A 22,323-nucleotide genomic window follows, 5' to 3' on the forward strand; every position below is an offset into this window, starting at 1 on the left:
AGTTCAAATCCATATGGCGGACTTCGAGTAGGTGGTGGGCCCAGGCCTGGGGTTCCCCTTGCAGCAGGGTAATAACAAAACCTACTTTGGTAGTTTCGGATGAAAAAGTCCGTGGCAGCAATGAAAAATACAGTTCGCATGCATTGCGAAACGCCCGGAATTGGTTACGATTTCCAGAGAATCTTTCAGGAACAGGCACCCTAGGTTCGGGAGATGGGTCTGCCAAGATGGTCAATTCTTGTGTCCGCTCCTCCATTCGGACGAGACTGCTTTGCAGGGTCTCCATGACCTGAGTGAGGGCTGTGAGAGTTTGACAGACAAAGTCCATAGGCGAGGTCCCTCCTGCAGGCTCAGACATGGCGGTTTGATACTGTAACGTACCTGGGATGTGAGCCTGACGTGTGGAGGTAGACCTCCCGTACCACCCTGGCTCGGAGACCACTGGAGTGGGAACAGTGGCGGTAAGAGCACAGCGGGGTAAAGGTGCCTGAGTCCTTACAGTCTGGAGTGGTCGTAGATGCAGGTCAGCCGGTACAGGTTTGCAGAGCAGCAAATGCAGGTTAGCAGGGGCAGGTTTGCAGATCAGCAGATGCAGGTCAGCCGGTACAGGTTTGCAGAGCAGCAAATGCAGGTTAGCAGGGGCAGGTTTGCAGATCAGCAGATGCAGGTCAGCAGATGCAGGTTTGCAGACAGAAGCGGAGTCAGACGAGCCGGGTCATACACATCAAGGAATACAGCAGAAACGGCAAGCAGAGAGTAGTCAAAGTCCAGGCTGGGTCTTGGCAACAGGCAATCAGGCAGGTAACAGAGCTGGGTCAAACTAGCCGAGGTCAGGATTGGAGACATAAGCAGGGTCAGGAAGCCGGGTCAGAATACAGGAACAGAGTACTGGTATAATCAGGAACACAGGGAACAGAAGCAGATCAAACCGCAAGGAGGCAGCGCCACTGAGCATCTTTTAAAGGCTATTGGGCGCCAAAGCGCGTCTTAACGAACGCGCATGCGTACGTTCGTACGAGCGGTCCGTGACTCGCGCATGCGCCTAGGCGTACGCCTTCTGGAACGGGACATACGTTCGTGACAAGTATAGTCTACAGGAAGGTATCTTGGATTGAAGGACAATTATCTGACAGAGAAACCTAAACCACAAGACTGCCAGAGTGAAGCAGATGAGCAGGTTTGAGCAGGTAAAACAAGCTTACGTAGATCAGCTGTTACCTGGATCTAAGATGTAATATATAACAAGAAACATTTGGATGCACTCGGCATTCTGTACATAGCTCTTGCTAGCTGAACATTAATGCTTGCAATATTTACGGCACTGAAACTTTATTGCTCTGGCTTTCACCTGGGAATGTTGAAGGCATTTTTTTTACTTCACTATTCTCTGATGTATCACAACAAGACAAAGGGCTGTACTATTTGTCCTACAAAACTGTCCAAGATACGTTTGTTATTATAGAGTGGTAACACTTGTAAGCATCCCTTGAAGAATATGTGGAAACCGGGTGTCTTTCTCTGTGCATTGGTCATCATCTTTTTTATGGGGGTAAGTCTAAATTTCAGTATATACTGTATATCTTCCAGGCAAATTGAACTCATTTCTTGATGACGTTTCTGAAATATCAGGTTTCGGTGCTAAAAGGTCAGTCCGTTTAAAATGGATATTTCAGGTTGTGGTAGACACTAATGCCGCGTACACACGGTCTGACTTTTCATCTACAAAAGTCCGACGGACCAAATCCGGCGGACAATCCGATCATGTGTGGGCTTCCCCAGACTTTTGGCAGACTTTTCCAGCTGCAAATCTGACGGACTTTAGATTTGGAACATGCTTCAAATCTTTACGTCGTAACTCCGCCGGACCCAGAAATCCGCTCGTCTGTATGCTAGTCCGACGGACAAAAACCCATGCTAGGGCAGCTATTGGCTACTGGCTATGAACTTCCTTATTTTAGTGCGGTGTACGTCATCACGTACGAATCCGTCGGACTTTTGTGTGATCGTATGTAGGCAAGTCCGTTCGTTAGAAAGTCTGCCGCAAGTCCGCCAAAAGTCCGCGAAAAGTCCGTCGAAAGTCTGTCGGACGGGCTGTCGGACTTTTGTAGCCGAAAAGTCCGACCGTTTGTACGCGGCATAAAGATCAATTTATAACTAACTTTTGAAATAAGGTGCACATGGAAGGACATTGCATATCACTAACAAACAAAAGATCTCCAAGCCTACTTACCAGCTCGCCTGCAAAAAAAATAAAAAAATATTGATCCTGTCTAACAACTTACGTTAAGGGTTTTTTGGGCTTCAATCCTCACTTCTTCACTTGGACATTTAAGCTGTCATGGTCAGGGCGGCTGTTGCCCTGTCTGCTCCCCTTTGGGAGGTCTAGTGCCCATCTAACAGCCCCTTGGAGGTTTGCCAAGAGTCAGGTGACTCTTCACTTATGTCCTCTGCTCTTTTTAACCATGCTGTCCGATTATATACACTATATTACTAAAAGTATTGGGACGCCTGCCTTTACACGCACATGAACTTTAGTTTCATCCCTGTCTTAGTCCGTAGGGTTCAATGTTGAGTTGGCCCACCCTTTGCAGCTATAACAGCTTCACCTCTTCTGGGAAGGCTGTCCACAAGGTTTAGGAGTGTGTCTATGGAAATATAGTGTATGGATTTTCTTTTTCCATAATTTTACAATTGTTATTTTAGTGGAAATATTCCTCTGCTGCCTGATTTCATAGGCATTAGCGGTAGCTTATACTTGCCACAGCTTCCTATGTGCAACTCCAGACCCGCTTCATAACTTTGGAATATTTGCAGAGACACTTAGGCAAAACTAAGGCTGCATTCACACCTGAGCGTATCGTCTTTGAGAGTCTTTCCACCTTTTTTGGATGCGTTTTTAATGCACAATTTTGGCTCGTTTTTATGCGCAATTTGTGCGTTTGTATACAGCGTTTTTGAGCATTGGAGTTTTTTTATTAGCCAGTAGAGAAAACTAATATCTGTTGCATCATTTGTTGCTAGGGATTTCAGTTTTTGTATCTTTTCCATTAGCTTTTATTTTATTATTATTATTATTATTTTGTTAGGGTAAGGGGCACCCCGAGCCCACCCTATTTTGAAGCCTATTAGAGCCTCTGGCTCTTATCGGGTGATTCAAAAAACACCCACCCCATTGGTGTTAATGCATTCAGAGTTCTGCATGGGGGCCGTACACATGGATGGAGGGGGGGCGCCCATGCGCCCTTAATGGATGGACCACCCCTGGTAAGGGGTTAGAGTTAAGGTTAGGGTTAGGATTAGGAGTTGGGGTTATTTATTTTTTGGTTAGGGGTAGGGTGTTAATACTAGGGATCGACCAATATCGTTTTTTCGGTGCCGATACAATACTGATATTTCGGCCACCTTTCCTGCCGATAGCCGATTTTATTTGCCAATATTTTGTACATTTAAACATTTCAAAAATAACACCAATTGTATGCACAAAATCTTGTATAAACTGAACATGTTAATGTTTATTAAAAATTAAATGCATTGCTGTATGATGATTGGCCAAAGCATGCACCTGACCTGCATGCTTTGGCCAATACAGCATGCTTTGCTGAAAGAGCTATAATTGGTCAAAGGCAGGGTGCCTTTGGCCAATCTTGGCTCAGGGGGACTAAGTCCACGCTCCACACAATATAGGGCTGCCTACATGGCGGGCGTGTATTGTGTGTGGACAGAGATAGTTTGAGCTAGATTAGGCAGGCAGATTAGTTAGTGGCAGTGTATTTGATATATATACAGTCTACTATATATATATATATATATATATATATATATATATATATATATATATATATATATATATATATATACTCTGCATTTAGCAAAGACTAAATATTCAGTGTTGACTCTATATTGAAGTCAGTGCAGGCAGTGTATTTGATATATATATATATATATAAAGTCTGGTATATACAGTGCCTTGAAAAAGTATTCACACCCCTTGAAATTTTCCACATTTTGTCATGTTACAACCAAAAACGTAAATGGATTTTATTGGGATTTTATGTGATAGACCAACACAAAGTGGCACAAAATTGTGAAGTGGAAGGAAAATGATAATTGGTTGTCTACATTTTTTGCAAATAAATAAGTGTGGGGTGCATTTGTATTCAGCCCCCCTTTACTCTGTTACCCCTAACTAAAATCTAGTGGAACCAATTGCCTACAGAAGTCACCTAATTAGTAAATAGAGTCCACCTGTGTGTAATTTAATCTCAGTAAAAATGGCAAGAAGAAAGCCATTGTTGAAATAAAGCCATAAGAACTCCCATTTGCAGTTTGTGAGAAGCCATGCGGGGGACACAGCAAACATGTGGAAGAAGGTGCTCTGGTCAGATGAGACCAAAATGTAACTTTTTGGCCTAAAAGCAAAACACTTTGTGTGGTGGAAAACTAACACTGCACATCACCCTGAACACACCATCCCCACCGTGAAAAATGGTGGTGGCAGAATCGTGTTGTGGGGATGGTTTTCTTCAGCAGGGACAGGGAAGCTGATCAGAGTTAATGGGAAGATGGATGGAGCCAAATACAGGGCAATCTTAGAACAAAACCTGTAATGCCCCGTACACACGGTCGGATTTTCCGATGGAAAATGTTCGATGGGAGCCTTTTGTCGAAAATTCCGACCGTGTGTAGGCTCCATCGGACATTTTCCATCGGAATTTCCGTCGCACAAAATTTGAGATCTGGTTCTCAAATTTTCCGACAACAAAATCTGTTGTCGGAAATTCCGATCGTGTGTACACAATTCCGACGCACAAAGTTCCACGCATCGGAATCAGACAGAAGAGCAGCACTGGCTATTGAACTTAATTTTTCTCGGCTCATCGTACGTCACCGCTTTCTTGACGTTCGGAATTTCCAACCAACTTTGTGTGACCGTGTGCATGCAAGACAAGTTTGAGCCAACATCCATGGACCCTAAACATACAGCCAGAGCTACAATAGAATGGTTTAGATCAAAGCATATTCATGTGTTAGAATGGCCCAGTCAAAGTCCAGACTTAAATCCAATTGATAATCTGTGGCAATACTTGAAAATTGCTGTTCACAGACGCTCTCCATCCAATCTGACAGAGCTTGAGATATTTTGCAAAGAAGAATGGGCAAAAATGTCACTCTCTAGATGTGCAAAGCTGGTAGAGAAATCCCCAAAAAGACTTGCAGCTGTAACTGCAGTGAAAGGTGGTTTTACAATGTATTAACTCAGGGGGCTGAATACAAATGTACCCCACACTTTTCACATATTTATTTGTAAAAAAAATTGAAAACCATTTATCATTTTCCTTCCACTTCACAATTATGTTACACAATTACATGTTGGTCTATCACATAAAATCCCAATAAAATCCATTTACGTTTTTGGTTGTAACATGACAAAATGTGGAAAATTTTAACGGGTATGAATACTTTTTCAAGGCACTGTGTGTATATATATATATATATATATATATATATATACTCTGCATTCAGTGTAGACTCTATATTCAGTCAGTGCAGGCAGTGTAGTTTATATAACACAGTGAATTGAAGTGGTTAAGGGGAACCCTGCACCAAAGTTTAAAAAAACAATGGCGTTGGGGTCCCCCCAAAATCCATACCAGGCCCTTCAGGTCTGGTATGAATTTTAAGAGAAACCCCGCGCCAAAATGTAAATAAAAAACGGCGTGGGGTCCCCCCAAGATCCATATCAGGCCCTTCAGGTCTGGTATGGATTTTAGGGGGAACCCTGCGCCCAAATCAAAAAAAAAAATGGTGCGGGGGTCCCCCCCAAAATCCATACCAGACCCTTATCTGAGCATACAGGCTGGCAGGCCGCAGGAAAAAGGGGGGGGACAAGAGAGCGCCCCCCCTCCTGAACCGTACCAGGCCACATGCCCTCAACATGGGGAGGGTGCTTTGGGCCCCCCCCAAAGCACCTTATCCCCATGTTGATGGGGGCAAGGGCCTCATCCCCACAACCCTTGCCCGGTGGTTGTGGGGGTCTGAGGGCAGGGGGCTTATCGGAATCTGGAAACCCCCTTTAACAAGAGGCCCCCAGATCTCCGCCCCCCCTTTGTCAATAGGTATGGGGTACATTGTACCACTACCTATTCACCAAAGAAGTGTCAAAAAAGTAAAAATGATGACAGAAGACAGTTTTTGACAATTCCTTTACTAAAAAAAAAAAAAGAAAAAAAAAGTGTAAATCCATCTTCAATCACGGTGCCAAAGGTCCCGAGAAAAAAAACAAAAACGGAAAAACTCTGCCTCAATGGGAGGCGTCCCGCTGACTGTGACGTAACCGGGTGACCCCACCCCTTCTGGTGTCTTTTTGACACTTTTTACCCCTACCCATTCACATGGGGGGATCTGTTAAAGCAATTGTCAGTTAAAGTAAAGCAGTGCCGCATCGCAAAAAAAAAATGGCCTGGTCATGGGGGGGGTAAACCTTCCAAAGCTGAAATGGTTAAGGGCAGGTTTGCCTGGAGGGAAATAGCCGAATCACGCTGATAAATATCAAAAGTATAAACAGTAATAGATCTATCCCACATTGACTAAGCAAAAATGAATAAACAAAAATAGGTGAACCCTTATCAATATATCTGAGTGTTCATCATTGATATAGCATTATGTGCAATTGTAATATCAATGTATAAAATGAAAAAAGAAAAGTCTCATGGTGTGATGAAAATTGCTGATACACCCGTGCAAAACACAAAACTCCAAAAGTCCACTTATAAAAAGGTCTTCAACTTCAATGCAGCAAAAGTCGTGAAGCACCACCAGTACAGAAGGGGTTACTTCTTACCGGACGTCAGTGATCCCCCATTACAGAGGATCATAACGGGCATGTCAGCTGTAAAACTCCCAGGCTGGACTGCTGCGGCTGTGCCTCAGAACATTAGAGAGACCCGATCGGTGCAGTGTTGTTTTGAGCATGTAACACAAAGTGGGAAACTCCAATAGTGTAAACCTTTTAGCTTTATTGTGTAAGAAAAGTCAAAAACACACTTACATAGAACGTCCAAAAAACAAGCCTAAAGTCCGGTGTGTCGGCCGAACACACACAGACAAACCCGTCCTGCTGGAAGACAACACACGATCTGGAGGTGACGCCAGTGCGTCGTTCTGCTCCGCCCTACGCGTTTCGTGATAGGTCACGTCCATCTTTTTTCATTTTATACATTGATATTACAATTGCACATAATGCTCTATCAATGATGAACACTCAGATATATTGATAAGGGTTCACCTATTTTTGTTTATTCATTTTTGCTTAGTCAATGGGGGATAGATCTATTACTGTTTATACTTTTGATATTTATCAGCGCGATTCGGTTATTTTCTTCTAGTTTAATGGGTATATGTGTGTCATATATTTTGAATTGCTGCTCTCACGAATATTAGCTTTTGGTGTTTTTTCTCCTTAGTGCAGTTTTACCTTTTTTTTTTTCCTTGCCTGGAGGGAGCCCACTCCTCCCTAATGACGCATTAAAGCTCAGCAAGAGCACAATGGCAGTGGAATGCAGCCAACATGACACTAGGTCAAATACAGCAAACAAACAATACAAGAATGGCAACCACCCTGATTTATAATTACTGTAGCTTTAGAAGTAAGGTGCACATGGAAGGGCATTGTATATTGCACATCACAAACAAAAAAAAAATGGTTTCTCAGCACAGTTACCAATACCAGCTAGTCTTTGTTTTTTTTTTTTTTTTTTTTTTGCAGGCTAGCTGCTAAAGCCTTGTACACACGATCGGATTTTCCGACGGGAAATGTTCAATGACGGGCGGAAAATCCGACCGTGTGTATGCTCCATCAGACAATTGTTGTCGGATTTTCCGAGCGTGTGTACACAAGTTCGACGGACAAAAGTCCAAAGTACAAACAGGCATGCTCGGAAGCAGAAGCGGTCGGTCTTATAAACTAGCGTTCGTAATGGAGAATTAACATTCGTGACGCGGCAAATTATGAAATCTCGAAATGCAGCGCACAATTCTCTTCTTCTTTAATGGGATAATAATGAAGCTGCTTTGCTGGTGATACTGATGGAGTTATTGCAAATTAATTTTCAAAGGCTTTTTTTTCTAGTGATATTAAGAATAATATTATTATGCTTTTGTTTTTTGTTTTTTTGGGGCAAGTTACCACAACACCATTATCCTGTAGTTTTTAAGATCAAAGATACAACTATGTTGGTGTCCCTTGTCAATTGTACATTGTATTTTTTTAAATGTAACTGCCTACTCCCAAACTGTCATTTGAAGTAAAACACATAGCCAAGTATTATTCTCCACAATTTTTTTATTGTGCATTAAAAAAAGAAAACAAATAAAATTAGACATGCTATCTGTCAATAGAACTTAAAAAAGGGCATTCTATGCATCCAAAAATATAGAAAGTATAACAAATCAAACTAGAAAAGCTACAATTTCTGGGGAAATTGTGAAAAGTGTTCTTGCCTCTACAACTGGAGTGGGCGGAGTAACTGGGTGGGATGGAGTGGCTTGAGTAACTGTGAAAAGTGTTAAAAAGCTTAATATTTTAAAAAGTATAAATAGTAGTAAAACAGTTGAAGTCCCATCATTAGCTGAAAGAGCTGAACATGATTTTTTTTTTTTTTTTCAAAAATGAATTTTTTTTTTTTTTTATCAAAAATGAATTTTTTTTTTTTCAAAATGATTTTTTTTTTCATTGGGCGGTCATAATGTTTTGGCTGATCATGGGGTGGTCATAATGTTTTGGCTGATCATGGGGTTGTCAGCTTTTGTCACCTCCCACTCTAGTTTTGAACATTTCGCCATTCATTCCTATGGGACCAATTTTGCCGCAAAAACAACGATATTTCGTGAACCATTCGGTGAAACGTTCCACAAAGTAATAGCACACCAATCGGGAACAATCCGCACGTTTCGGTATATTACTTGTCTATGTAGTGTAAAAACTGTGGGAGGAGTGAGGGTGGTAAATTTGGCTATAATAAGAATAATAATATATATGTGAGATAACAGTAAGTGGTCTTGCTATGCAAGAACACTTAATTATTATTATTCAACCAAAAAATAAAATAAAAGCCTCATGCATGTGTCCTGCTTCTTAATATAGGGGGTCAACAATGGCAAGAGTTGGTGAGAGCAGGGGTCCGTCCTCCGGAGATAATTCCGAAAATCATCTGGATTATTCTCCTGGAGCTCCCACAGCAAAGGCATATGACATAATTGGTCACGATTAATAAAGCAACCAATTTTTGGTCCAAGAAATCCTCCTCCTCCTGTTCTTAGACTGCACTTGGGACAAAACAATAACTCCAAGGCCAATAATAAATAACACGTGATCTCCTCCGATTCCGCAACATGTCTGGCTGACGAACGGCCGTTCAGAAACGAACTGAAAAGCGCAAACTGAAAGCGCTAAATGAAAAACGCGAATCAACACCCACGAAACTTCTACTAACACGAAATTAGCAGGAGCACAAAGGGTGGCGCTAAAGAGCTGAAAAACCACGTAGTACGTCACTACGGTCGTGTTTGTTGGCCGACAATTCCTTGCCGTTTGTATGCAAGACAAAATCCAGGCACCCACCTTCGGACAAAAGTCTGAGGTTTTGTCTGCGGAAAATCCCATTGTGTGTACAAGGCTTTAAAGAGGATTCTCTTTCCAGTTCACATCCCAGGAATCAGTTAAAGGGGTCATTTGAACCCCTCACCCACTCATTACATACATTAACCACTTGCTTACCGGACACTTTCACCCCTTTCCTGCCCAGGCGAATTTCCAGCTTTCAGCGCTGAATGACAATTGTGCATTGCGCGGTCATGCAACACTCTACCCAAACTACATTTTTATATTTTTTTTTTCACACAAATATAGCTTTCTTTTGGTGGTTTTCGATCACCACTGGGTTTTTTTTTTTTTTGCTTAAGAAACGAAAAAGACCAAAAAAAAAAAAATAACTTTTCATAGTCTGTTATAAAATTTTGCAAACAGGTAATTTTTCTCCTTCACTGATGTGCGCTTATGAGGCTACACTGATGGGCATTAATAAGCAGCACTGATAGACACTGATAGGCACTGATGAGGCGGCACTGATGGGCACTGACGAGGCTGCACTGATAAGTGGCACTGATAGGTGACACTGATGATGAGGCACTAATGGGCACTGATGGGCACTGATAGGTGGCACTGGTGAGCTCTGTAAGGCAGTATTGAAGGGCACTGATGAGGAGGAACTGATGAGGCTGCACAGATAGGTGGCACTGATGGGCACTGATAGGTAGCACTGATAGGTGACACTGATGGTGAGGCACTAATGGGCACTGATTGGCAGCACTGATGGGCACTGATAGGTGGCACTGGTGGGCATTGATTGGCAGCATTGGTGGGCACTGATAGGTGGCACTGGTTGGTGCTAATAAGCAGCACTGGCAGGAACAGATTGGGACCGATGTTCCTGTAACAAAAGCCGGTTACCAGCTTTCTTCTATTCTCCTCATTCTTATGGTGAGGAGAAAAAAAGCTGATAACTGGCTTTTGTTTACTTCCGTGATCAGCTGTCATTGGCTGACAGCTGATCACGTGTTAAAGAACCGCTGTGATTGGCCCTTTATCCTGTTTTGCGATTAGCCTAGTCCGAAGGGCTCAGCGATCACAGAGCGCACCGGACGCCCTCCTGGCACTGGAAACCCAAGCTGTAGCCTTCTTTCAGGTATAACGCGGGCAGAAAGTGTTTGATAAAATTTTGTGTGAACATTTAGACACAAATTCTCGTCAGTACATGCAATGGCATTTTGTCATTCAAAAGGGGCTTCCAAATTCTGATGCGTCCCCCCTGCAGACCCCCATATCCATAGGGCCAGCAGTTTGGAGGTGAGGCCCTTGTCTCCATCAACATTGGGGAATGCTGCCTTGCCAGGGTGGGCCCCTGGCAAGTTACCCCTTCCCGTGTTGATGACCGGTGGCTTGGTATGGTTCAGGTAGGGATGGGTGCGTACTTGCTGAACCTCTCTTTCCTGGTCAGGCAGACCGCGTGCTTGGATATGGGCCTAGTATGGATTTTGGCGGGGATGCCATTTTTTTATTTTTGCATGGGGTTCCTGTTACCACTTGCTGACCCACCACAGTACAAATACTACAATGGGGTGGCGTGTGCAGGCACCGTAACATACATGTACTTCAGGTGCCTGCTCTGCGTTTAGGAGCATGCTGTGCTCCCCCCCCAGACATGGAGCACCCCCCCATGACTGCTGTGTCCACTAGGCAGAGTGGATTGTGGACCCTGGTACTCGGGGTCCAGTGATCATGTGATTTCTGTGTGATCACATGATCCCAAAGTCAACAAAGCTGTTTATTCATACTGGATTGGCCCACAGCTATCACATGGTACCTGGGCCAATCACAGCACCCTGCACCATGTGATTAGTTGTATCCAAAAAATACCTTCCCCCAGCGTAGTACAGTGTTACTATAGTGACCCTGAACTACACTGATGAAAGTGTGTCAAAAAAAAGGTAAGAAAAAAAAGTTAAAAAGCAAAAAAAAGCTTAACAAATTGAATACATTTTTTTTTTTAACATACTGTCACCAGTCAGTGTCCCTGATCACCGCCACATCAGTGATATTATGGGGCTGTACTGCACTTGTGACAGTATGTAAAAAAAATTTTTTAAAGATAAAACACATTTTATTCAGTTTCTTCATTTTCCAAAAAATGTGATAAAAAATTACTTCAAAAAACTCATCACGCCTCTTACTAAAAACCTCAGACTGTCTATTTTCCAAAAATAGGTCATTTTGGTGGAATTTTACTGTCCTGGCATTTTAGGACCTCAAGAAATAAGGCTGTCAGTACATCACAATTAACCACTTTAGCTCTGGAAGATTTACCCCCCGTTATGACCAGGCCATTTTTTGCGATACGGCACTGCGTTACCTTAACTGTTACTTTTTTGTGCAATAAACAAAAAAGACTGACAATTTTGAAAAAAAAAAAAAATAATAATATTTTTTTATTTTCTGCTATAAAACACATCCCATACAAAATTTTAAAAATCACATTTCTTCATCAATTTAGGCCAATATGTATTCTGCTACATATTTTTGGTAAAACATAATAGCGCCACATTGTCTGGCCTGGGAGATTCTAGTACCACGGGAGGAGTGTCGTTGTGGGATGTAGAGATTCCCGGGTGGCCTATATCGGTAGCATACTATCAGAGAATGGTTAATATCTAGCAGGATCGTGTGCTTTGCAAGTGGAGTGGTTACTATAAGGCGTGGCAGATATGCGGGGTCAAGGTGGGCAGCCTTGGCAGCAACGGCCACTCAATCAGCAGCAGTGGACGGAATCCTTTTAGCATCAACAAGATCCAAGTCAGATAGATTGGGCAGCATTAGCCCAAGCTTGGATCGCTCAGCGTGAAGCTACGGGTCAAGTGGTGAAGCCACAAGGCTTGATTCCCAATGGGCAGGACCTACCACCTCCAGTTCCAAAGATGGAACCTGTTCCCAACAACCATAATTTTCCAAATGATCCAAATTTTAATTGAATGTGGCAGCCTAGAGTGGGTGGAATGCATCATCAACCACCTCCACACCATCCTCCTCCAGAACAGCCATGGATACCTCCTGTCCCTGGACCTATTGATATTGTCCCCCCATCTGAATATAATAATAGTCAGGACAGTGGTGTTTTTTCCAATGATAATAGACACATGTTTAACCAGAACAATCATAACTTTGGAGGACCACCTGAAAACTTCCCCATGGGGCCAGGGAATCAATTTGATTACCAGCATGGTCCAGTGGATATGGGCCCCCTCAAGGTGGATTTCATCCACCATACTGGCAGCAAGGCCCTCCTGGTCCTCCGGGTCCACCTGCTCCACCTCTAAATAGAAGGGAAAGACCTTCCTTCAGCTCACCTGTGCCAATGCCACCCAAACCAGAGCCTCTGCAAATTAATATTGTCAAACAGAGGACTTTGCCTGCATGGATTCGCAAAGGTTTGGAGAAAATGGAGAGAGAAAAACAAAAGAAGTTGGAACAGCAGCATGCTCAGATGAAGCAACAACAGAAGAGTCAAGATGCTGAGGTGGGTGATGGTCCTTGTTTACCTTTGAAAAGCAAATTTGACAGTGACGAGGAAGAAGAGGAAAATTATGAAAATGAAGAGGACAGAGTTAGTCAGAATGTTAGCTGCAGTCCTTCTCGAGCTGCACAGGAAGACAACAGTGAGTCAGAATTAACTGAAGAGAAGAGGGCTTATCAAATGATGCTTTTGACAAAAATGCCACCAACAGAAATTATTTTGGATGTCACTAATGAAGAAATGTACAATGTGGCTTAAGAGACCCATCATAAAGCAACCAAAGGTGGACTGGGTGGTTATGGATCTGCAGAAAGTGAAGATGAGAGGAGTGAAAGAGGTTCAGAGTCTTCTGATACTGATGAAGAGGAACTCCTCCATAGGATACACCAGAAACTAGAAGCCTTTAAGCAAAAGGAAAAAGAGTTACTTGAAAGACAGCAAGAAGAGGAGAAAGTAGATGACAGCAAGAAGAGGAGAAAGTAGATGAGGCTGAGGCTTTACCTGTGCTTGAGCCTAAAAAGGATGTAAAGGAAAGGCCTCCAGCTAAAAAATCAAGGAGGTTGAGTAGTAGTAGCAGCAGTAGTAGCAGCAGTAGCAAAGAACAAAGTAGCAGTAGTAGTAGTAGTAGTACTTACAGTACTAGCTCTTCAATCAGCCATTCAACTCCCTCTTTACCCAAGAGGAAAAAGAGACAAAGTCATAGCCCATAACTTACACGCAAAGTAAACCGTAGTAGGAGCAGGAGTGTGTCACATAAGAATCGTAGAGGCAGAGGTAGAAGCAGAGGGAAATTTAGTGAGCGGAGGAGATCTAGTAAAAATAGCATGGATCGAGAATGGCGAAGGGAGCGTAGTCACAGCAGAGAGAGAAGGGTGAACCGCTCTAGAGATAGACATGCTGTTGGTAGCAGAAGCAGAGATAAACGTAAAATTGATGAACATCGCAGAAGTACCAGTAGAAGCAGACACAAGCATAGGGGCAATAGTAGGGAAAGAGAGAAGGCCAGGAGTAGAAGTTTTGAAATGGATAGGAAGAGAAGAGAATCTGAAAAGGAAAGAAAAAAGGAGAAATTAAAGAAAGATGAACAATATAGGTTTAATGTTCTGGAAGATGATTAAGAGTTAAAAGTAGGAGAGAGAGTGAAAGAACATTCTCCCACAGCGAGTCATCTTCCTCCAAGGTGTCCCGGCAGGATTCCAGGCATGAGAGCAAAAAAAATTCTACAAAGGAGCAGAAGAAGCGACTGTCCTCTAGTGGAAGAAGCAGTTCAGAATCACCTGTTTACAAGGATACAATCTAAGAAAGGCAAACAAAGCCGGTCACGGTCTCTGGAGAGATCTCAAAGGTCTGGTAAGAAGGCAAGCCACAAACACAAGTCCAAACACAACCCGATCAAGATCATCAACACCTGTTTGTTGCAAACGCTGATGAATCCACAGCAATGGCCCTGACCTCCCCAACATTATGCATCAAGGGGGGTTGTGACCTGTCCACACTGTTTTTGCAGAGAGCACCAACATGCCTCCATCCCAATATATACAAAGAAATAGGAGGATAGAAGCGGGACTTTGCATGAGGCATGTGGGTGAGTATGTTGGACTGAATAGTATGTGTTGTGGTGTGAATAATAAAAATGAATAAAATCTCCACAGATAGTAGTGTAAGATAATCATGGTATAAAAGTTTTAATGGCATAGGTACTTGAGCCAAATACAGTCATAAAAGTACACATTTGAGACCATAGTAAAACATGTTGACAACAGTATATAAACAGGCAAGGTTCATGTATTGGTTGTACGGTTACAAGAAAACATATACATTGTACAATAAATAGGAGCATCTATAGATCTAAACTCAACGCGTTTCTTGGCTTGAAACCAATCGTCAGGAGTCCGATGCTATGTAACTGTATTAAAACAATAAGGTATCTATTAATGTATGACCAGATGTTTGTAGAAAAGATATACTGAAAATATAATTTTCTGTATACTCACAAGTTATGCATTGGTTAGTGATGATCTATGTGTTACAATACGGTATTGGTCTGGGTCCAAAGAGTCTCCCCCGGGGTTGAGGCAGAAAGCACACCCCAATGAACCGTCAGCCACGGCAGCCCAAGTGACGCAGGCACCCACGAAGACCGGCAGGCAGGGACATCTGGCGAGGCTAGAGAGTGTGGATGAACTAGGGAAAAAAATAATAATGAGGGAAGGTGTGTGAGCTGATCCATAAGTGGTGGTGAGGATGAAATAAGTGGAAATGGCATAGCATAGCCATGAGTGTGTGGAGAGAAACTGAGACATAACAAGTGTGAGAGTTGTTGGTGGGATAGGGTATGTGTACAACAGTGAGGCCATTGCTGTGATAGATGAACCACAGTGACAGGATGTGAGGAAATTACCTGTGTGGTGAGTGCCAAGCCGAACCAGATGTCTAGCATGCATGACGGGATCGCAGGGTGCCCGGCCAGAGACGGCCTTTTATTGCTGCGGGTCAGAGGTGGCGGTCTCTGGCCGGACACCCTGCGATCCCGTCATGCATGCTAGACATCTGGTTCGGCTTGGCACTCACCACACAGGTAATTTCCTCACATCCTGTCACTGTGGTTCATCTATCACAGCAATGGCCTTACTGTTGTACACATACCCTATCCCGCTTCTATCCTCCTATTCCCACCAACATTATGCTGACATCCTCCAATACGTAGTGGGTTGTGAGGCATAGTGGGTGCAAAGATGGTGAAAGTCAATGGGCGCCAGACACTTCTTGGATGTAAAAGAGGTTTTATTTCTTTTTTGGGGGAAAAAGGGTTAGGGTCAGGACATCCTTAGATAGTTGCAAACTCAGTTGGCAGACTCCAATACTTCAATAGAAGGAAAGTCGTACAGGGAAAGGCCCCAGCAAGGCACCACTTCTGCACATCCAGGATTGCTGTCTCCTATGGTACCACTTCTGCACATCCAGGATTGCTGTCTCCTATGGTAACAGTCCCTTACCAGTTCCTAACTCAAAAGTACCAGTTCTTTCAGCTCCACTACAACTGCTCCTTGTAGTTCTTCAATACTGAGCTCCTGGTCTCTCACTAGACCCTCTGATTCACTGACTATGAATCCCTTAAACTCCTCCAAGGTTTGCGGTGGTATCTCCCTCAAGCGTCGCCCACGCTTCCCTGCTGGGTCCCTAGCTTGGCACTGTGGATACCTTCAAGCTTCACCCCTGCTGATTGGCTCGGTCCCTAGCTTGACACACAGGGCTGCTCTGCAAGCATCACCTCCGCTGGTTGGGTCCCTGACTTAATCACCACCTGAAGTCTCCTGATTCTCCACCGTGCCGTTCGGTGAGAATATTATTCCGGTACTTTCTTCAGTTACTCACTGTGGTCCCTGGTAAAGGCAATTAATCCCTTCATGGCGACAGCTTCCCTTCTACCTCCGACCACTGACAGGCTCTCCAGCCTAAAGAACCGTCACTTTTGGTGCTGCAAGCTGCTGTCCCAACCCTGTGCTGCCCTCTTACTTCTGGATAGACCCTCATGCAACCTGGCAGCTAGATGCCCCCGGGATAGGCCCAATCTCCGGCCTAGCAGCCCGGGGCAGACGGCACACGTCCACCCAGATGGCAGTCCAGGTGGCACAGAACATTGATCATCTGACTCCACCCGAATATATAGGTTCTCCCAGCAGGCTAAGGGATTCAGGAAAATCCCTGCCTATTGGCTGAGATATCCCATATACCCATAACTTGACCTTGAAATGTTCTTCTCACATCTAATGCCACCAAGTGCCCGGCCACCTAGTGGCAGAAGAGAAAAGTACAACAAGGCCAAACTTAGGGAGAAGTCAATGGATCTGTAACATCTATCCACAGTAGCTACTCCTGACAAGGAATTTGGTGAGTAGCTCCCTGACTAAACCCCAGGGCACTACATTTATTTTTTTACTAGTAATAGCGGTGATCAGTGACTTATAGCAGGACTGCAACATTGCGGCGGACAAATTGGGCGCTAACTGACACTTTTGACACTTTTTGGGGGCCAGTGACACTAATACAGTGATCAGTGCTAAATAATATGCACTGTTACTGTACTAATGACACTTGCAGGGAAAGGGTTAACATCAGGGGCGATCAAAGGGTTAAAAAAATGTGTGCCTAGGGAGTGCTTTCTGACTGTGGGGGAGGTGCTTGTGCTGTGGGAAGGCAGAGATTCATGTTCCTGCTTAGCAGAAACACAGGACCATTCCTTTCCCTTGTCACAGATTGCCGCTCTGCCTGTACTTCGAACGATCGGCGGGCCCGGTGGATATCACATCCACCGCACCCGCTAATTGGCTAACGCTGTGTCCAAGTGGGTTGCCGGCGGAGCACGTGCACGCCTCAAACCGAGAAGTGTAGAATCACGTACCTGTACATGATTCTGCACAGAGCAGCCGCCGTGACACAGTAAATGTGTGTGTGGGGCGGTCGGCATCAGGTTAATCAATTAATACCATCGTTTTTAGATGCTATAAGGTTACATAGTTACATATAGTAGGCGAGGTTGAAAAAAGACACAAGTCCATCAAGTCCAACCTATGTGTGATTATATGTCAGTATTACATTGTATATCCCTCTATGTTGCAGTCATTCAGGTGCTTATCTAATAGTTTCTTGAAGCTATCAATGCTCCCCACTGAGACCACCGCCTGTGGAAGGGAATTCCAAATCCTTGCCAGGGCCGGTGCTACAACTAGGCAAAATAGGCAGTCGCCTAGGGCGCACTGCTGCCTAGGGCGCCCGTCCACTGATGTTCCTACTCTCTTCTCTCTGCAGCAAGCAGCTAAGTCTCAGCATAAGCAGACAATGTAGCATGACCGCACAATTACCAGTTAAAGTAGCGCAGTGCTGAATAGTAAAAAATGTCCTGGTCATGAAGCAGGTAAAATTTTCTGAAGCTGAAGTGGTTAAAAAGAATACTAGTTCCTTTGGTTAAAGCGGTATTAAACTCTTGTTTGTTTTTTGTTTTTTTTCTTAAACAACAAGCATGTTATACTTACAGTACCTGCTCTGTGTAGTGGTTTTGCACAGAGCAGCCCGAATCCTCCTCTTCTCAGGGCCCACTTCGGCACTCCTGGCCGCTCCCTCCTGCCCAGTACCCCCACAGGAAGGAGCTTGCTCTGGGGGCACCCAGGCAGGAGAGTTTCCAAGCCGCGGCTTTGTGTGTCCATTCACACACACGGAACCGCCCCCTCCATCTCCTGATTGGCTAACTGGCTGTGATTGACAGCAGCGGGAGCAAATGGACTCTCTGCAGGCCAGTCAAGTTCCTCCACCCCAAACTCCCCCATCCATGTCTTTATGGACCTTGCTTTGTGCACTGGTGCACAGTCATGTTGGAACAGGAAGGGGCCGTCCCCAAACTGTTCCCACATACTTGGGAGCATGAAAATGCCAGAAATGTCTTAGTATGCTGACTATGGTTGCCACCTCATCCCTTTAAACCCGAACACATAAGAATTGCACAGGTTCTGAGACTAATTTAGTGCAGAAAAGGCACCAAGTAAGTTTAATTACCACCTTAATCAGCCACAGAATCTGTGTAATTAACATGTGTTCGGGTTTAAAGGGATGAGGTGGCAACTCTAATGCCGACGCTTTAAGAGTTCTCTTTACTGGAACTAAGGGGTCAAGCCCAACCCCTGGAAAAAAAAAACCCACACCATAATCCCCCCCTCCACCAAATGATTTGGATCAGTGCACAAAGCAAAGTCCATAAAGACATGGATGAGCGAGTTTGGGGTGGAGGAACTTGACTGGCCTGACCTCAACCTGATAGAACACCTTTGGGATGAATTAGAGCGGAGACTGTGAGCCAGGCCTTCTCATCTAACATCGGTGCCTGACCTCACAAATGCGATTCTGGAAGAATGGTCAAACATTCCCATAGACACACTCCTAAACCTTGTGGACAGCCTTCCCAGAAGAGTTGAAGCTGTTATAGCTGCAAAGGGTGGGCCAACTCTACTACTACGGACTAAGACTGGGATGCCGTTAAAGTTTATGTGCATGTAAAGGCAGGAGTCCCAATACTTTTGACAATATAGTGTATATTATTTTCAGAATAATTTCTGTATGTTAACCTTTGGATGACATTTATACTGTCAAGACAATGTTTGTCCTGAAATAGCAACTATTGCGAAACACGTTAATAACATTTGCAAGGTGTTTATAATTACCCACTACCTATCCAAGTTCTACAATTATGCTTCAGAAAAAACATACCTCTAGACCGGTTATTCAACTTGAGTATTGACTAAACTGTGTGTTAAGCTACAAGGAAACCACCGGGAAAAGGATCTGGGCAATCTACCTGGTGGCTCCTATGGGTGCTATTACACACCCAATTCCTGGGAAATATTTAACATATTTTCTACAGAGAACTTTCTGTGCTACTGTCAGATGGTAGCACTGTCTTCATCATCACCATCTAATGCTTATAAATATATTAGGCAAGACTGGATATAGATAATATAAAATATGAATAGTTCAAAAGGCTTAAAAGATCTGCAATTATGCATGCACTATTTTTAACTATGAGTAATGCCCATACAGGGCTGAAACATATAAGCAAGGAAGAACACTTGGCTTTTTAATCCTGTGCTAAATAAAGGAGTATCATAATTCCACCAACGTGTGCCATTCCACAACTTTAGATGACTATTTTTGATTTACATTTTCAGAGTGCATAAAAAAAAAAAACTTAAATTTTTTCACAAAACTGAGTACACCCCTCACATTTTTGTAAATATTTTATTCTACCTTTTCATGTGACAACACTGAAGAAATGACACTTTGCTACAATGTAAAGTAGTGAGTGTACAGCTTGTATAACAGTGTAAATTTGCTGTCCCCTCAAAATAACTCAACACACAGCCATTAATGTCTAAACCGCTGGAAACAAAAGTGAGTACACCCCTAAGTGAAAATGTCCGAATTGGGCCCAATTAGCCATTTTTCCTCCCTCGTGTCCTGTGACTCGTTAGTGTTACAAGGTCTCAGGTGTGAATGGGAAGCAGGTGTGTTAAATTCGGTGTTATTGCTCTCACTCTCTCATACTAGTCACTTGAAGTTCAACATGGCACCTCATGGCAAATAACTCTCTGAGGATCTGAAAAAAAGAATTGTTTCTCTACATAAAGATGGCCTACGCTATAAGAAGTCCCTGAAACTGAGCACAGTGGTCAAGACCGTACAGCGGTTTAACAGGACAGGTTCCACTCAGAACAGGCCTCGCCATGGTCAACCGAAGAGGTTGAGTGCACGCGCTCAGCGTCATATCCAGAGGTTGTCTTTGGAAAATAGACGTATGAGTGCTGCCAGCATTGCTGCAGAGGTTAAAGGGGTGGGGGTCCAACATGATAAAGACCCCAAGCACACCTCCAAGATGGCCACTGCCTTGCTAAACAAGGTGAGCGTAAAGGTGATGGACTGGCCAAGCATGTCTCCAGACCTAAAACCTATTGAGCATCTGTGGGGCATCCTCAAACAGAAGGTGGAGGAGCGCAAGGTCTCTAACATCCACCAGCTCTGTGATGTCGTCATGAAGGAGTGGAAGAGGACTCCAGTGACAACCTGTGGAGCTCTGCTGAACTTCATGCCCAAGGAGGTTAAGGCAGTGATGGAAGCAGGGCCGTCTTTAATATTGATTGGACCCTGGGCAAACATTTTCTTGGACCCCCCCAAGACATGTCAAGTTTCACAGGTGGCCCATCAAACTTCCCCATTGAAGTCACAGTCTCCACAGCCACAAGCCAAATGCAGTATGCAAACTGCCTCTGCAAAGCAATACACTGATCACTTTATACAGTGCTTTACAAAAGTATTCACCCCCCTTGGCATTTTTCGTGTTTTGTTGCCTCACAACCTGGAATTAACATGGATTGTTTGAGGATTTGCATCATTTAATTTACAGAACATGCCCCCAACTTTGAAGATTTTTTTTTTTTTATATAATTGTGAAGCAAACAACAAATAGGACAAAATAACAGAAAAAGTCAAAGTGCGTAACTATTCACCCCCCTAAAGTCAATACTTTGTAGAGCCACCTTTTCCTGCTATCACAGCTCCAAGTCGCTTTGGATAAGTCTTTATGAGCTGCCCACATCTTACCACTGGGATTTTTGCCCATTCCTCCTTGAAAAATTGCTCCAGCTCCTTCAAGTTGGATGGTTTGCGCTTGTAAACAGCAATCTTTAAGTCTGACCACAGATTTTCTATTGGATTGAGGTCTGGGCTTTGACTAGGCCATTCCAACACATTTACATGTTTCCCCTTAAACCACTCAAGTGTTGCTTTAGCAGTGTGTTTGGGGTCATTGCCCTGCTGGAAGGTCCTAGCCTCAAATCACAAACAGAGTGGTACAGGTTTTGCTCAAGAATATCCCTGTATTTAGCACCATCCATCTTTCCCTCAACTCTGACCAGTTTCCCAGTCCCGACCGCTGAAAAACATCCCCACAGCATGATGCTGCCACCACCATGTTTCACTGTGAGGATGGTGTTCTTTGGGTGATGTGATGGGTTTGCGCCAGACATAGCGCTTTCTTTCATGGCCAAAAAGTTCAATTTTAGTCTCATCAGACCAGAGCACCTTCCTCCATATATTTTGGGGGTCTCCCACATGCCTTTTCGCAAACTCAAAATGTGCCATTTTGGTTTTTTGCTGAAAGTAATGGCTTTCTTCTGGCCACTCTGCCATAAAGCCCAACTCTATGGAGCGTACGGCTTATTGTCGTCCTATGTACAAGAGATACTCCAGTCTCTGCTGTGGAACTCTGCAGCTCCTCCAGGGTTACCTTAGGTCTCTGTGCTGCCTCTCTGATTAATGCCCTCCTTACCCGGTCCGTGAGTTTTGGTGTGCGGCCGTCTCTTGGCAGGTTTGCTGTTGTGCCATGTTCTTTCCATTTGGTTATGATAGATTTGATGGTGCTCCTAGGGATCATCAAAGATTTTTTTTTTTTTTTTTAATAACCTAACCCTGACTTGTACTTCTCAACAACATTGTCCCTTACTTGTTTCGAAAGTTCCTTGGTCTTCATGGCAGTGTTTGGTTAGTGGTGCCTCTTGCATAGCAAATGGCTGCAATATAACAAAGAGTGAAAAATTTAAGGGGGTCTGAATACTTTCTGTCCCCACTGTACGTTTTGAAGATATTGAGTAACTAC

The 22,323-nt window shown here is 43.8% G+C and overlaps 1 protein-coding gene and 1 pseudogene across 1 annotated transcript in view; both read left to right on the top strand.

The window, feature by feature from the left end:
• The first annotated feature begins 1,161 nt into the window (after positions 1–1,161).
• LOC141133578 (NXPE family member 3-like) overlaps positions 1,162–22,323 on the top strand; it is an 84,475-nt gene continuing 63,313 nt past the window's right edge. Inside the window, exon 1 of the mRNA XM_073623041.1 lies at positions 1,162–1,549. Within this exon, the coding sequence (XP_073479142.1) occupies positions 1,496–1,549 (54 nt within the window). The 5' untranslated portion in view covers positions 1,162–1,495. The remainder of the gene's footprint in view (positions 1,550–22,323) is intronic.
• Positions 12,319–14,552, top strand: LOC141134784 (arginine/serine-rich protein PNISR pseudogene; annotated as a pseudogene).

This window comes from Aquarana catesbeiana, linkage group LG03 (genome assembly GCF_042186555.1).
Source record: "Aquarana catesbeiana isolate 2022-GZ linkage group LG03, ASM4218655v1, whole genome shotgun sequence".
In the NCBI taxonomy this organism is placed as follows: domain Eukaryota; kingdom Metazoa; phylum Chordata; class Amphibia; order Anura; family Ranidae; genus Aquarana; species Aquarana catesbeiana.